General features: G+C 33.0%; 1 protein-coding gene across 1 annotated transcript in view; it reads right to left on the bottom strand.

Moving 5' to 3' along the window:
- Window positions 1–18,228, bottom strand: part of msn (serine/threonine-protein kinase msn) — a 555,676-nt gene that overhangs the window by 197,772 nt on the left and 339,676 nt on the right. Inside the window, 3 exon segments of the mRNA XM_090377310.1 lie at window positions 2,865–2,914; window positions 4,101–4,154; window positions 17,422–17,690. Of these exon segments, the coding sequence (XP_090233436.1) occupies window positions 2,865–2,914; window positions 4,101–4,154; window positions 17,422–17,690 (373 nt within the window).

Raw genomic sequence — 18,228 nt, 5'->3', positions numbered from 1 at the left:
GGCTAAAAGCAAATTTCCACACATCTATTCTACAACTGACTTTCCTCAATTTGAAACTGTGCCCCCTCAGGTTCTTAATCTGAGCAAGAGGAAGAATCCCATCAGCATTCAGCTTGCTCAACCCATTCAAGGCCTTATACACCTCGCAGGTGCCTACTCTCCAGGTGCTGCAATTTGCAGACCTTAAGCCTTTCTTGGTAAGAGCACCCCTTTGTTCCCCTCACCAATCTTGTTGCCCTTCTTTGTACTCATTCTAGCAACTTTACATCCTTCCTAAAATGAGGCCTCCAAGACCTGTACACAGTACTCTAGGTGTGGCCTGACCATTTCCTTGTATAACAGGATAATCACCTCCCTTTCCATGCTAGCAAAATTCCTATATATCATTAACAAGACTCCATGACCTGCCCTGGCAGCCAGTCTGTACTGCTCAGCAAACTTCATCTTTGACTGCACAATTATCCCCAGGTCTTTTTCACTTCCCACTTCCCTGAGTGTAGTACCACACAAAGTAGTTTAAGCTGTAATATTAGTCAACCAAATTAATAACTAATGTAAAATTATTTAAAACTATTAAAACTTAATTCTTTCTGATGTTTGCTAATAGCTATTTTTTTTTTTTTTTTTTAACTAATTCAAACCTTAACCTTAACAAATAAGAAATGTGAAAAATAAGAAGACTTATGTAAATAAATCACCATAATTTACCAGTTCTTCTGTCTTTAGAGTCACTAGAAAAGTGGCACAGAAGTACCATAAAACATGTTATTTCACTAATTTCCAGGTCATCTTCTACCAAAATAAAAGAAAAATTTTATGCAACTCATATGATTGAAATTCATTCTCTCTCTCTCTCTCTCTCTCTCTCTCTCTCTCTCTCTCTCTATAAATTTATTGCTGTCCAGATGCTTTTGCAATTAATCAGACTTCATAATTTTCAATGCCAGAGAAATCACACTTGTAGATCTATAATTACCCATTTCACCTTATAAAACAGACATTCAATTACACACTTCTACTATGTTGGAATTTTACCTGAGCATAGGAATCCATCATTATAAATGACATGGGTTTTGGCAATGTGCTTGCTAATTCGTTTAATACTGATGCTTGAAAATTAATTTTTGTCCTAGTTCATTTCAGCGATTATGCAACTATGATTTCCAATACTTGTTACCTCAGTAAACAGTACTGTAAAGTCTAAGATTAATTTCTACTTGCCGTAGTGTTCAGGGTGTTGATAACTTATATTCATCCCATGCTACTTTCTATTCTAAGTTAAAAACACATTAAAACTGCATTCTCGGCTGAAATCAAATTTATTAAGATAAAAGGACTGACCAAAAGTTCTGCACAGGTATTCATAAATGAAAATTCAAGGTACTCTCTCCCTGCTTATCAGTAACAGATCATCATCATTGGGGAAGGTAGTTAATGCTGTCAAGCTCCCTTTCATAGTGAGTACCTGCACAGCATTGGCCATTGCTATAGAGTTCATTAAGGATGAAAAATCTAGCCCTCGCTCCAGAGCTTTCTCAACTTTGGAAACAATCAAAATTTGTAAGACCGAGATCTAGACTGTGTCTGTGGCAAGGCAAGGTAACACTCCCAGTCGAATTTTTGTTAACAACTATTCTAATACAGGCCTTGTGACAGGATGCACTGTGCATTATCATGCAGAATCAATGGACTTGGATTTAATGGCTTTGGCTGCTTCTTTTGCAGTGGTGGTCTCAAACATTTTCCTAGAAATGAAATACAGTACCTTGTGGAATCTGATGAATGCAGAGAATACCTGAGGTGGTGTAGTAGCAATAGCCATTTGCTTCATTTTGCTTGGCTATTATCAAACTTTCTTAGGTGTTGAGGATGGTACCATTCAGCAGATTGTCATTTTACTTCATGTTCAAGACACTAACCATATTTTTTATTATTTCTTCTGACAGATAGGAAGAAATGGCCCAACTGAATGGGGCTCAAAAAAAGTTCTGTCTCATATCATTATACTTCCTATGGAGCCATGTGATGAAGATCAATTAAAATGACTTGTAATCAAAGGAAAATAATACTACTTTTCCATCTGGATAACAACAAAGATGAAATTCACTGGCAATTGTCTTTTTCACATTCAGATAGAGGTGAGGTACCCAACAAGATATATTTTTTCTTCCTCAAATATTCCATGAAAATGGTATAAACTATACCAAGATTGATGCCAACAACATGCAATCTTATCACAAATCAGTTTTTGATCTCTTGCAAAAGTTCTTGGTTCCCCTCCCTCAATAATTCTATTTGTTGGGGTATATATTATATATTGCTTTCCAGACCATTTCCTTTAAAATTGCATTCACCTGATGAGAAAAATGTCTCTAACAAGAGATTGAAATTCTATAAAGGGGTATACACTAAATTCCCAAAGACATCACATCAGTAATCCAGCCTATGGAAAGATGTACTCCCAAGACTTCCCACAAATACTCATCTGAATGAACAAACATGAACACTTTCTTCATATTTAATTTTATCTGTTAAATATGATTTTTCTTAAATAATCACGGTACAGTAAAGCTGACTACATAAACCACATTATTTTTCTGTTTTTTTTTTCCATCTGCAAAAAATAAAAATAAATAAATAAAATAAAAATGTAAAATACCTCCTGATTTGGGATCTACTGAGATCTTCCTTGCTTGAGGAACACTAAGATCTTTTCAAAAAGATGGAAATTCACATATACTCACTATACCCATATTTCCTCTATGCTCCATCACAATATAATTTAATGTGCCAAAAAAAAAAAAAAAAAGGAGAGAGAGAGAAAGATTATTAAAACATTTATGTGCAGCTGGGCATATGCTTACCTCCGTGAACTAGAGCTCTCAGTGTATCTGTATTATAACATTCAGGAGGTCTGTAAGATTAATATAAAAAAATTAGGAAAGTTCTGGAAAAGAACTTGTTTTTCTGAATAAACAGAGACAAAAGAAAACTATGTCAAAAATTAAATTACAATACAAGACCATTGTACATTTTCAAAATCTATTATTGATTTAATTGCTTAATTAGCTTCAGTCTCTGTTAATAAAAAAAAAAATAATAATAATAAAAAAAAAAAAAAAAGCCCCAAAAGGAAATTCTATGATGCAAGACTGGCGTTTATTTTCAAAATTCTGTTATGATTTAATTATATAAGAATAAGCTTAAGTCTGTGCCAATCATCAATCTCACAAGTTAATACTAACTATAATTATATTCAATATTGGAAATAATTATAAACTAATCTGGGCAAAAACAATTCATAATAACCATATTGAAATAAGTTTAGAATTGATAAGGAGAGAAAAATTTATCTTCAAATTCCAACTGACTATGTGTACTACTTTTTATAGGTATATTCAGCACAACATGAATTATAGCTGTCTTCTATGAAAAAAATTAATGCAAAAATATAAATTTATTCTTAAAAATATTAGTTACTTCTAGCGCTGTGCCTTAAAATAAATCTATAATGCTATATTTAGCCTAAAAGTTTTTTTTTTTTTTTTTTTGTATAGTCTTCATTTAAAAATTAAAGTAAATCAATTTTCTGAAGAGTAATTGTCAATTATTATGAGAGTAGGAACCAACAGTTCCAGCAATTCAAGCTCAAGGGGTAATTAAACGTACCTCACTGACTCTGTTGTACAGTCATTTTAAATAAAGAAAATTAATTATTTATGAGTACCAACTAAGCAACCATCACAATATCTAATTTCATCACAGGTGATCAAAAGCATCCTGTGTATAAAGTTCTGAGCCATATTTTTACAAAATTATGTCATTTGAATTTTTAAATTCAGATTCAACTTCATTCCTCTCTCATAAGAATTTCTAAAGGCGTTGCAGTCAGAATTTCTGGCTCTCAAAAAAAAAAAAAAAAAAAAATTAAAAAAAAATAATAAATAAATAAAATAAATAATAATAAAATAAAATAAGAAATAATAATTGTCAATTACTGTGGATTAAAAAAAAAATATCAAAACCCAGGAAAAAGAATTATCACTTAACTATGGTAATGCTTTAGTCATTAGTAATTTGCAAGTTGAAATTCCCTTTACCCTGGTTTCTTTTCTTCTGATTTTGACATGAAGGCTAAACTGTCTTTGATGAATCTAGTGATAAGAAGATAATGCAGAATAAATAGATAAGAAAAGTTAAAAAATACAAGAAAAAAAGAAACAAAATGAAATTAGATAAACTAATGGAAAAAAGTCTTTATAAACAGCAAAGAATAGAGAAAGAAACAGATTGTCAATAAACTTTGTTAGCAAAACATTCACAGTCAGTGCAGTTAATGCAATTTTAGTCATTCCACTACCATTATCCAGATAATGCTACAAATTAAAAAATAATAACAATAAAATTATAAATTAAAATAAATTATAATAATAATAATGCAAAGCATATGAAAGAGTGGGTGTGCACAGAATATTTATATCCTACAGTAATGTCAGATGTAAATCTGATTGCTTAGAATTACAAAATGAATGTTAATATATTTTCCCCTCTCCTTTCTATTCTTTGCAATTAACATGCTAAATGTAAGAAAACACAGAAAAACTTGAGCATAGGAGGGGCATACTTTCATAACATTTTCTTAAAATGCACTAAAATAATAAGAAGCACTTTTCAATTTAAAAACAATTAGCAATTCCTCCCTTAATTTTTGGAAAAATTTCCGTAAGCATGGCAACATACATTTACAAAAATCAAACAAAGCTCAAATCACATACATGCAAGAAATAAAAGTCAGCCATAATTTCTTATGATCTCCTAAACTATCCAGGCAAATGCTTCGGACAAGTCTTATTCTCAAATTCTATTTTCTGAGCTATTTCTAAAAATTTATCCAAAAAGGATGGTAAATTCTGCTTATGCACATTTTCTTCCCATCCCTGTCTCTATATAAGATAAAAAACCTAAATGAATATTTTACATTAACAAAAAGAACAGGCATTCACTTGAAGATATTATTCAAACTACCTAAGAGTATTTGTATTAGGATAAAGAAGTTACCTTATTACAATATATAGTAAATTTTATGGATTGGCATTTTCAGCTAGGAGAGGAATCAACTGGTTTTATGGAATTTGAGCATTGTATGAAACAAATAATTACTCAATTCTGATAAATATGAAATTTTAGTGTAAACATAAAATGCTGTTAATGAATTTAAAATCAACAAATAAGTCAATCAACAGCCATCCTAGTATTTTGCAATATACAGGGTGGCTATAAAAAGTGGACAACTTGAAGAGTTTATAACTTTTTTTATTCACTGTATATAACGAACAAAGATTTCTTGCAAAACAATGATCTCCATGTGCAAAACTTCTGTTGGAAGTCCACAGGTTTCTCACTAATGGTGTAGTGATCAACAGATAGTAATGGCAGATTTTAGTAGCAATGAAGGTTCCATTTGCCATTTTACAATGAAGAAAAATGTCAGCAACCATGTACAGTAAATTAAAAAAAAAAAAGGAATGTGAATTAACATAACAAGCAGATCAGCAATTGTCATATGATAGTCACAGCTATAAAGATGAGAGGTATAATTCATTAGAGACTTAGTCAAGATCAACCTTGATTTCCACAAGGATGTTTACACTTGCAGTCAGCAAGTGTAAACTTGCTTGAAGTCAAAATGCAGAGCTAGTTATGAACTAATAATTCAAGAGAAGGTTTCAGGGAATGGCTAAAAGTAAAACAAAAAATAATAAATAATATTCAGTTGTTACAAGCTATCTTAGACTATGACAAAGCAAAAAATAAATGAATTAACAGTCAAATGTTAATCAATCTGGAAGAAGACGACTTCCTGACCAAGTTCAGGAATCTACATTTCACTTGCGTAGGAAAGCTAACAGATATTAATGTAAGAATCTGGGAAACAGAATCACCTAGAAGTAGTTGAATATCAATGCAGTTTCCAAAGAAGAATTTCTTTTGTGCCAAAGCTGTTTCCAGATTTTACATACCATTCTTTTGTGCAGAGATAATAACATTATTTCATATCCCAGTATTGACAGAGCAATGATTTATCATAAATTATGCTTCAACAGGGTGGGACTCCACCTCATTATAAGTAAGACAGCTTCTTAATGACACATTCACTAAGAAGTGGGTTGCATGCAGTGAATGTGTCATCAAGAAGCTGTCTCTGTGATACTGAAGTGAAGTGGCATCCTGTTGAAGCCTAATTTCTGATAAACCAGTGCTGTGTCAAAACTGAGATATAAGGAAAAAAGTTCTACATTGTCTAGATATAAAGTGTCATGAAATGTTCTGGACACTAGAATTGTCCTCTGTAAAGTGCATTGTTATTTAACTAATTCTAGAAGGTTCTATTTCCCAGATTCTTAAATTAATGTGTTTTCATTTTCCCATACAGGTAAAATATAGCTTTCTGAACTTTGTCTGAAAGTCATCATCTTGCTGAATCTATAGGTTAGCTTCCATGTTCATCTCTCATCATATCTCTTGATTTTGATTTCTGGGAATAGGCCAAGGGCACAGTGTATATGCTTTCTCTGCCATAATCTATAGCAGAACTTTAAGACAGAAATATGCTATAATGATCACTAAATAAAACATTAAACTTATAAAAGTGTATGATGAAATTTCAGATGTGTTATTGCATTAATGATACATTATTGCAGTAAATCTTTGTTCAATACATGTCATGAATAAAATGTTACCAGGTTTTCAAATCCACTCATTTAATGTCACTTTTTTTTCCCTTAAAATATCCTAGTAAAAAATTTGTGATATTAAGTTTTATACAATATTAGTATTAATCAACTTCCAGTCCTCAGAAATATACTATCATTATTTGGTTTAAATCAATATTTATTTATTTTAATTAACAGTCATCACAATTTTTACTTTATCCCCCAGGAACCTTTATGTCTTAAAAGTGAGGAAGAGGAAAAAAATAAACAAACACCCAACAATAAAAAAAAAGTTAAACTTCATACACAAAGGTTTTCTTTTAGGTAACTTTCCTAGATATTAAGAAATACAATATTATTAAGAGTATTATTAACAATCATTATTTTACAAGATTTTAATAGAAGATTTTTCAATCCCATAGAATTATTATTCACAGAAACCAACCTTTAAAGATATCTACTTTTAGAAATTCTCAAAAACAAAGGCATCACATACAAGAGTTGCAAGTTTAAAACTGTCTACTTTACTGAAAATTAAAAAAAAATAAAAATATACAATAGAAGGAAGCATATCTGACTAGTTAATGGGACAGCAAACAATACTGCAACACTTAAGATCTGCTTCATTGTTACTCACTAAAAATGCCAGAATTCATGCACTAAAGGACAGCACAAGAGTTTTTCAGAAAAAAAGATTACAGCGTATGCCTAGTTTGGAACTTGATTCTTACACAGAATAAAGTTAATAGATGTGTACCAATAATAATATTAACATTTATTAGTTGTAATTACTAAATCTTACATAGATAAAGTTAACAAAAGTATACCAATGGCTTCTTATAACATATAAGAAGCAACTGGTACACTTTTTTTTTTTTTTTCCACGCAGATGCAACACACTTTTAGCATTTGTCTCACTCTGTAACACCAAGACATCTATCCTTGCATGAAAGAAATCAGTCAAGAACCCAACTCTAGCATTCCAGGCAAGTTTTCCCTCCATGGATCTGAAGAGATGGAAATTGTTTAATGCAATGTCAGAACTGTTCGGTGAGTAGTCCAGAAACTCCCAACCCTCACAAGTATACCTCGTGATGTTTTGGTGCCAAAACTTATGAATGTACCAGGCAACGTGTTATATAGCATTATCAAGCAGCATGATGACATTCAAATAACCCAGGCTACTTGTGATGGATGGCCATCAGTAGGTAATCGGGTATATAAGTTCAGTACTCAGCCAGGATTCACACTGATATTCATGTTGATTACCTTAACTAGTCAACCCAGTTAAAGTGATCAACAATGAGAACATGCACATACACACCCTTATGGTCCCAACAAAACACCCGTTGTTCCCTTGATGATGGAGTTGTTCTGAATTTTGGGAAGGGGAAGGGGGATGAGTGAATGATGTATGTTGTCCTGACAGATGCTGCTTTCATATGATGTAACCTTGTTTTAAACCTGCAAGCTTTACTTACTCCTTTCCACTGGTAATGCTTCAAGGAGAGAGACGCATTCAAAGCACTTTGTGTTCATTTGTAAGTTGCTTTGGCAACCAAGCATGCACAGGTGTTTCTGTAATCCAGAAGGTCATTCATTAACAGTGCTGTACATTTGTGGTAAACAAGTTTAGTTAGGTGACAGGTCACTGCCTTCCTTGAACAACAGTCTTGCCATTATTTTTTTCTTTTTTTTGGTTGATGCTATATAAGCTTGCTTTCTTGCATCATGTGCCTTTACTAATGCTAATTATCAAAAGCACTGCACCAAACTTGAACCTATTTCCCCAACATGTTTGTTCCACCTCATTTAAATATTCATCAAAGTTGGCAATGAATTTTTGCTGGTCTGGTAGTCTTAATATTCTTGTTGGTTCTTACACCACATGGGCATCTTGGGCTATATTAGTACCAGCATATTGTTTGTACATGTGTTCAAGATGTGGTCTGCATGTTTGGTTGAAAATCCTGGAAAACTCAAGAGTATCCTCTGCAGAAATCTGATCCTACTATACATCTCTAGGTTTTGTTTGACCAAAACTGATGGTTTGGCAATACAGCATGCATGTGGTGCAATATCATGATGTATTAGAAAACAGTGTAAGTGCTCCCATTACCAGGACTAACCTTCCTGAAAATTTCAATCTTCCAATGTAATGTGCTGTTACCTTATTTTCTGAAATACCCTCATATTATGCAACTACATTTAAAAGTCCATTTAACTTAAAAATGTCAATTAGTTGTAGCACATTAAATGCAAAGCAGTATTCCATGAATTAAAAAGTGCAGATATTGAAAAAAATAGTTTTAAGTCTTATATAACAAGGGTAATAGATAGTATGAATCAGAGCTGTAATACTCAATATTAATTTCTAATAACAAGGGTAAATATTAAACAATTCAGTATTTTTAACTAATTAACAAAAGTGAACAAATGGCATGGATCTTGCAGAAATTATTAGTAGTATTATAAAACTAAGCCTTGATTACGTCTATTTTAAAATTATTGTATATTTAACAGCTGCATAAAGCTAAGCCACACTTTTTGGTGATGGACCCCCTGCTGTTGAAAAGGTAAGATGGAGGAGAAATGTTTAACATCTGGATTGGATTATCATGTGCAATCATTGCAAATTGATATAACAATTAAACTCAGCATTTAATGTGAGAACAGCACATTGCATCAGTACCTACACTATGCAAAGAACCCAACAAAAAATTTGGTCCATTGGTGTCTAGAACACAAAGTACAGGCAAGTGATGTAGTCTGACAAGTCCTGACATACACTTTAATCATACATGGATGGAAACCACAAGCAATGATTGAAGAAAGCACATGAGGAAATGGAATTTTTTTTTTGTTGTGTACTGACAATACAATAAGTTGATGAACATGGTGCAATGATGTGAGGTATGTTTTCATGGCATACTCTTGTTCCCCTGATCCTACTAGAGGGCATTAACAGATTTTTAATGTCTCTAAAACTTTGTGTATCCTTGGAGTTTAAACTAGCTTAGCTGTTTAAGATCTTTTTCTGTTATACTCTCTCTCTCTCTCTCTCTCTCTCTCTCTCTCTCTCTCTCTCTCTCTCTCTCTCTCTCTCTCCAAACTTGCAATTAACATAATGTTAAATACCATTTTTATAACTGAAGATTGCACGACTTTCAAAAATCATAGTAGCTTTTTGCCATTATTATTAGGCTTCTCTCCAAATATTTTTTTAGACATACTTGTCATTTCTACCCTGATAACACCAGATAATATCTGAAAATCATTTAGTATCAGACATACCCAGTAATGTTGCATAAAAGTCAATCATCCACCATGCCATATGTATGAAACAGGGGTTTATGGAGAACAAAGAAGACTTTAAGAATGCTCTGGGCAGTCCATCCCTGGATCTCAATACAACTGAGCATCTGTGGGATGAACTAGATAGGCATATTCATCAGCACAATTCTCTGCCCACTTCACTTCAGGAATTGAGGACAGTTCTGTAGCATGAATAGTCTAATATTCCTTGGGTTACTTTTCAACACCAAGACTAGATACCACATCATGTTGGAAAAGTGATTCGGGCTAATGGTAGTCCAACATGCTATTAACTCATAGTCCTAATAAAGTGGTTAAGCAGCGAATGTAATAGTACAATTAATGCCTTGCTCCAATCTTCTGAAACAAACTTGTCCTTCAGAAAATTGCCTCTGGATAACATTATTTTACCACCTGACACCATTTTCCCTAAAGCTTTCAGCATTTCAGATCTAATTTCATCAATACCTACTACTTTTCCATACTTGATTTCCACGAACTTTTCCACATCAGTAGTAGAGATAGTATTGAAATACTCATATACCTCTTAACTTTCACTGCTTGAGAATACAGGTAATACATTCTGTTCACACTACTAAAACTAAAATACAGGAATTCCCCGACTTAAGTAAGAGTTGTGTTCTGCAGAACGCTACGTAAGTCAGATTTTACTCAAGTCGAAATTTCCCCCATGCTTGTTCAGCACTCGCAACTGTGCTCGCTGAATTGATTGAATCAAAAAAGAAATGTTCAAAGAACATGTAAATACAATTATTTATTGTATTTATTCAATTTTATCTCATGCACAGGAAAAATTACAGAAGCATGCAATTTTAAAAAATTTCAAAATTATAAAATTACTACAAAAAAAGAGAGGAGACAGGCATAATGTCAGTAAGTTTCACCTCTCAAGCATCATTGCCAGAATCGACGTCTTAAGCTGATAAGTACGCCACTGTGGAGGTTAAGGGCTGTGGAGATTTAGAAGGGATTGGCTGCTCAACCTTACGAAAGAACATATTAATGGATGACTGGACAGTGGCTTTTTTCTTTTCATTGTAGATTTCTTTGTAGAAAGCAAGCATTCACCCCTCTATTAACTTTTAAGAATTGTTAACTGTCAGGATCCATCTTCCCAAACCTTGCCATTGCCATCTCTCTGGTGATGAAGCGTCTCGGCTCTTCATTTGGTTCATCATGAGCTTCATCAGCATTTTATTCTTTCACTATCGCTGTCTGCAAGTCAATAAGTTCTTCGTTAGATAATTCCTTCTCTTCTTCCTCTATTAACTCCTCCATGACTTTGGCATCAATCTCCAACTGAAGTAGCTCTGCAGCCTTTACAATCTTATCTGTAACCTCTTCATATGATTCATCTTTTTCAAATCCTTCAAAGCATTTTATGTGCCGTGGGCACATTTTCTTCCATGTGCCATTTAAAAAACTTTTAGTAATTTCCCCCCAGGCCTTTATTAATGTTTAAGATGGCAGGGTAAATATTGTAAGATTTCCCAAAGTCTATTAACGTAAAATTTTCTCATCATCAACTGCGGCCAATGCCTGAGCAAATGTTGTGCGTAAATAGTATGCTTTTAAATTTGAAATAACACACTGATCCATAGGTTGGATGAGTGAAGTCACGTTTGGCGGTAGAAATATGACACTCACATTCGAATGGAAATCATCTAGATGCGTAGGGTGTCCAGGAGCATTACCTAATAGAAGCATATTCTTGAAAGGAACATTGTTGTCTTTACAATATTTTTCAACCTCGGGAATGAATCAGCATTTAAACCAATCCTCAAAGAGAGAATTGTTATCCATGCTTTCTGGTTCGATCAGAAATGCATGGGTAGGATGGCTTTATTGATGCCCTTAAATGCACGAGGATTTCCAGAATGGCACACAAGCAGTGGTTTTAATTTGTAATCTCCAGCTGCATTAGCTCCAAACAAGAGCGTGGCCCTATATTTTGAAGCCTTGAAACCTGGCATTATCTCTTTGGCAATGTATGGTCGATTTGGTATTTTTTCCCAATACAGAGCATTCTTGTCAACGTTAAAAATTTGCTGCATTGAATAGCCACCTTCATCAATAATTTTTTCCAACACATCACAAAATTTCCCTGCAGCTGCAGAATCGGCACTGGTAACTTCACTGCATACTTTAACGTTGTGGAAACCAGTGTGTTGCACAAACTTGGCTTGGGGTTCACCATACTTATCCTTAATATCTTCATAAATACTTCTTGCTTTTGCTTGAATAGCCTTTTTGCTTGGATTCAGGGGCACTTGCTTCTGAATCTGATTTTCCATCCATATTATTAATAGCTGTTCCATCTTCAATATAGCACCTGAACACAGTTTTGTGATCACTGTTGATCTTAAATGTGCTGTTCCTTTGACATGTTCTTTTATACGCACACTGTCCTTTAAAATAGTATTCACTGTTGAAGCAGCGAGACCTAATTCCCTTGCAATAGATGATAAACTTTGTCCTGCTTCTGAATTTTTCATCTTAATTTCTAAATCAATTTTGTTTCTGTTTCCTGGCACTACTCCTACTTGCACTTTTCGTTGGTCGCTTTCCCTTCATCACTGTAATACATAAATAGGAATGAAGAGAAGTTTCTGAAAATTTGTTTTTTATGATTGAAGATTTCATGGAAGGGGAAACACATTTCACCGAAATAATGTAAAAACCAACACAATTGCAGTTATCGGTATTATTGCAAATGCAATAAGATCGAGTTTACTACCCGTTATAATTAGATGCACTAACAGAAGAGCCTAATAAACCGGAAAGTGCAAATTGTTTTTATTGTTTTATGGTTATGATCACCAGAAACATACTTTAGAAAAATATCACAAAGGCATTCAAAATGGATTCTTATAATGGGAACATATGACAACGATGAAAGGTAGTGCAATTTCCATTATAAATATGACCTGTTAGAGAGATTTTCAGCTTAGTAATATAGCAAAATTTTCAGCTTCCAAGGACTTGGAACGAATTATTAAAAAAAAAAAAAAAAGTGCTATTGGGTTCACATTATGATATTTTCATGATACCTACATTTATTCCTACGGGATGCAAAATACATTTCCACGATTTTTTTTAAGTTTGCACCGGCCAGCAAAAACTTGCGTAAAGTCGCATTTCCATAAGTCAAGTATTATGCAAGTCAGGGAGTTCCTGTATACCGACTGCTAATGATGCAAAACACATGATTTCTCAATGCAGCTGTACATCTTTTAAGTCACCTTACTATATAAACTCAATGTGTGAGAGAGAATAACAATTTAACAGTGCTTTGGAGCAAAAAAAAAAAAAAAAAAAAACCTGCGCACAAAGAATAAAAAAGTAATTATTGAGGTATGTGAAATCATTCTCAAAATTCTTCCAAGTAATAACTACTGAGTTTTGTTTTCTTTCGCTGCCTATTAAAGCAAAACAGCTCAATATATACAATCTGTAACATTAAAATAAGGGCTGTGATGTTTATTATATATAATTGTACATACCTGCTGAAGAGAGAGTAACTATATTTTGGGATATTCATTGTCAATTATTCATTGAGCTTCATAACTCAGCACATAGTGATCTTGCAAATTACAGCTAACCAAGCTGGTCAAAGATTGCTTGTGTGAAATGGTGACAAGTAATGGCTACATAGACAGCTGAGAGTGAAGACAGAACTAACATCCAGTGTGCAGGTACAGCTGGGAAAACGTTAGATTACAATTGTGAAATTAACCTTGGTTCTGTGAAATTATTTATTTATTTTTTTTTTTTTTTTTGTGTGAAAATTAAGTTCATATTTATGGAAAATGATTAACCATAAAACTGCTTCAGGTGCTTTGCTAATCCAAATTACAAGATGAAAGATAAAAATTTCACTGCACACCACATTTTAGCATTAGTAGAGGCATATGATGAAGAAAGCAAGCTTATGTAGCATCCGCAAAAAAAAAAAAAAAAAAAAACCATTTCACATATACATTCCCTCTAAACTTTTGTCCAATTCCTCCTTGAATTTATTTAAGTTATAAACTTCCACAACAGCAGATGGAAGTTTGTTCCAGCAATCAACAACCCGCTGGCTAAAGGCAAATTTCCCCACATCTATTCTATAACTGTCTTTTCTCAATTTGAATTTATGCCCCCTCAAGTTCGTAATCTGAGAAAAAGGAAGAATCCCATCAGAACTGAATCTGCTCAACCCATTCAAGGCCTTATACACCTCAATCAGGTCACCTTGCAGGTGCCTAGTCTCCAGATGCTGCACTTTGCAGAACTTAAGCCTTTCTTGGTAAGACCCCACCACTTCATTCCCCTCACCAATCTCGTTGCCCTTCTCTGTACTCTCTCAAGCAACTCTACATCCTTCCTAAAATGAGAGAATTTACAGGATATTAGAATTGGAAAATTATAATATCCTGCAAACTGGTATATGTATATATATTTTTTTGTCATGTTCTATTTTCGTGTTTAGTTACATGTAATCTTTTCCTTTTAAGCAGCTTCCATGATTAATCTCTTCTGTAAATAGTAAGTTATTGTGGTGTGCAAAAGAAAAATTTTTTTTTTTTTTTTTAATCATTTAATGCCACACAACCATCATAAAATTTTACACCCATAATCAAAACATTTTCACAGATTTCTAAAGTGGCATCAAATTGGTCACCAGTTCATGCTAATGCTGTATGATGGGCCTACATAGTTGTAATTTGCAAGAGCAGTCTGCAAAGTTACAAAGTTCACGGAATAAGTGACAGTGCTAAAAGAGACGAATGCCACCTTTTTGTAGGGATTACAAAAATTAAACAGCAAACAAAATCCCAAGATATGAATATTCTCCCTTTAGCAGAGAATGTATATTATCCATAATAAAGAATACAGCACTTAATTTTAACATATATATATAGCTTGTATACACCATGCTGTATGATTGATAAAGGGCAGCAAAACAAAATAAAACAGCAATCTGTTATTATATGTGTGAAAATGTGACTGAATTTCTCCACAGTACTGGAGTTATCTTTTCATATAGACTAAATTTGCACATTAATCATCTACTCACAAATGTCGAACATAATAAAAGTAAGATTCTTAACATTTTAAAAGAGAATTGTGAAAATTCTGTACAGTATTAATAAGAGTATGTTTGTAAAAATTCCTCTTGATTAACCTTTAACCAGGCATCCAAATATCCTATAAAACCATACTGACCAATAAAAGGTTAAAGGAATGGACCAATTATTAGAAAGAATGGGAAAAAAGAATGGTTCTTTCAGATCAAATAAATTTTAACTGTTCTGAACATTCCTTCCAATAATTTTTTCCTTGCAAAAAAAAAAAAAAAAAAAAAAAAAATAGTTGGGTTATCTTGTACAGATACTTTAAACCTATCTAAATAAAACACCCATTTTATTCTTTTCAGCTTTTAATTAATGAGGTTTCACTATAACTAGTGCTAAAAAAAGGTGTTAAAACAGACAAAAATAAAAGCCTTTAGATCTTCTAACAATTTTAAAATGGTAGAAACCATCCTATTCAAACCAGTAATAACATTCCTGATGTTAACATGGTCCCATAAGTAGAATGGCAAAATTTGAGAAACTTTAGTGAAAGCTGCTAAAGGTATGCAGGAGAAAAGGTGAACCAAAGAAGTTGGATGCAGTCAAGGGGGGAAAAAAAAAAAATTAGAAATTTTAAAATGATTTAAAACATTGTATACAGAACATAAAATTAAGTGATAGTCAGACTTTATGTTAATAATTTAAATAGTGCACTATCATCTGATGTATTATAGTTAACTGAAACTGAAGAAACCTTTAATTTAAAAATTTTGGGAATTTCAGAATCTTAAATTTGTCCTGAACAAATCTGAAAATTCTTGGCCTATCCCATATAACCATATCAGAAATAGGAACCCTAGGCCTGGCACAGTAATACTCTAACCTCATAGAGTTGTAATATGGCATAATATCTTTTAAAACTGAACCAACCCATGCATAACACTTTATGTTACCCCCCCCCCCCCAAATTATGTTCCTCATTAATATATTCACAAGCATGCAAGCTTCATGTATCATATATCCCTATATAGCAATGGGTATTTGACAAAAGCTCAGTAAAATTTCTTTTTTAATCTCCAACCATGTTTCCCAAACAGCTATAACTCAATACTTCAAGGATAATTGCCAATTTTAAATATCTGCATTTCTGTAAAGACCACTCAAAAAACAGGTCAAAGAAAGCACTTGGGTGTCTTATGCAACTTTTTCCAGAATAAAAGAATTATTTTTCTGAAAGCCTTTCATGAAAATTAGTGGCTGCAGTAATTTTATTTCATTTGTATAGAGTATAAAGAAATTTGAAGCAACAGTCATTAAGCATATGCTTGTTTTAAGATGTCAGAATTGTCACATAAGGGCCAAAATTGATCAAAATACAAACAAAACTGAAAACATCATTTGATGTTTAAAAAAGTAAACATTTTAAATAATACTTATTTTGTTTACTATTAAATAATGACTATCAATTAAATATTTAAGTCAAAATTTGATAGCCTTGTGGTCTGATGATGTTGCAACTTTCCAAGCCATTTGTTTTACTTTTAAAAGAAATATTGAACTTGCAACTATATTATAAGCATTTAATTTGGGAGTATCAAATGAAACTGTGCCACCCATTACGTAATGAAATATTTGTTCTTGTTTAAAATACTACTGCCACTATGAGCATGACATCTTATTTTTTACAGTGCTAGTATCATATCCAAAAGGAAACTTAAGTAATGAGAAATATTCATAACCATGTTACACTTCTCTTTACAGATCAAATATGTTCCTACCTAAGTGCACACGTTAATTGGTTAAATAAATTTGTTTGAAAACTGGTATGCCCATAGAGGATCAGTAGTTTATAATTATAGGATTGATTTAACAAAGGAATGCACACTTAATAATATAACCATATAGAAACAAACAGAACATGTAGATCATGCTATCGACAACATGCCAACTATTTAGTTCAAGAAATTTCTTATTTTTATTTCTGTTGCATAAAACGTTTTTGCAAACAATGATTCTCCCCATACATATATACAATTCATCCTTACAAATTTCTAAACCTATCTAAAATCGACTAGTTTTGAAAAATTACACTGCTAAAAGAATTAATCTAACCAATAAGAGCTACATGCAGAGTCAAAAAACAATGACTTGGCAAGATGGTGCAACAGCATATTTATCCAATGAACTTAACCAAATCTGCCGATCATATAAGTGTGCAATTTCTGTATATATTACATAATACTATTTTTTTTTTTTTTTTTCCAAAAATCTGTGATAAGCAGATATAAAACAACAGAAACTACAGGACTCACAGAGGTCTTGGTGGATCTGATGCCAAAAGAGTGCCATCATTCCGTACCTGCCCCTCATCATCATCTTCATCATCTGAGTCAGACTCAACTGGTGGAGGGGGTGGTTGGTCAGGTGAATTTCCATTAATTCTTGAAGACTCAGTAATGGCTGAAACTGCAGGCACACGTCCTCCCACAGGGCTATTTCCTCCAGTTATTCCACCACTACTAGTAGCATTGCTACCACCAGCTGCCAGTTCGCTTAATTGTGCTGCAAGAATCTCCAAGTCCTGTAAAATAAAAATAACGTTGTCTGTCGATAATTTTTTCCTTTGAGTCTGGTCATTATGCACTATGTTATGAAAAGTATTGGTACACTAACAAATAAGCATATTTAATGCAAAATTTTAATTGTGCAAATAATGTGGTGGGGGAAGAACTGCACAGGGCAATAAATGAAACTGCTAAAAGCTGGCTTCACAATCAACATCCCACACTGAAATAAACTCAGTGAATTTTAATATGAATGAGCGGTTCAATGCAATAAGTCACAACTTGGCATATGGAGTTCAGGGTTTCTTGACATTTTGAAGATAACTGAAACATTGCATGCAAGTAGAAGGCAGCTGAACATCAATAAGGAAGACCACATTTTGATTTTCAAAAACCTTAGAATAATTAGTCATGTTATTTAGAAAAACCAGCCTAAAGTTGCTAAAGCATCACTCAAAAGATCCCCGAATGTTTAGAACCACCTGTCAGTGTACATACTGTTTAGTGTACTGCATTGACAGGAATTCCTGAGGAGTTGTAAACCCACAAATGTTT

This window comes from Mastigoproctus giganteus, chromosome 1 (assembly GCF_048544385.1).
Source record: "Mastigoproctus giganteus isolate SK-2022 chromosome 1, ASM4854438v1, whole genome shotgun sequence".
In the NCBI taxonomy this organism is placed as follows: domain Eukaryota; kingdom Metazoa; phylum Arthropoda; class Arachnida; order Uropygi; family Thelyphonidae; genus Mastigoproctus; species Mastigoproctus giganteus.
This window is presented reverse-complemented; position numbering and strand designations above follow the sequence as displayed.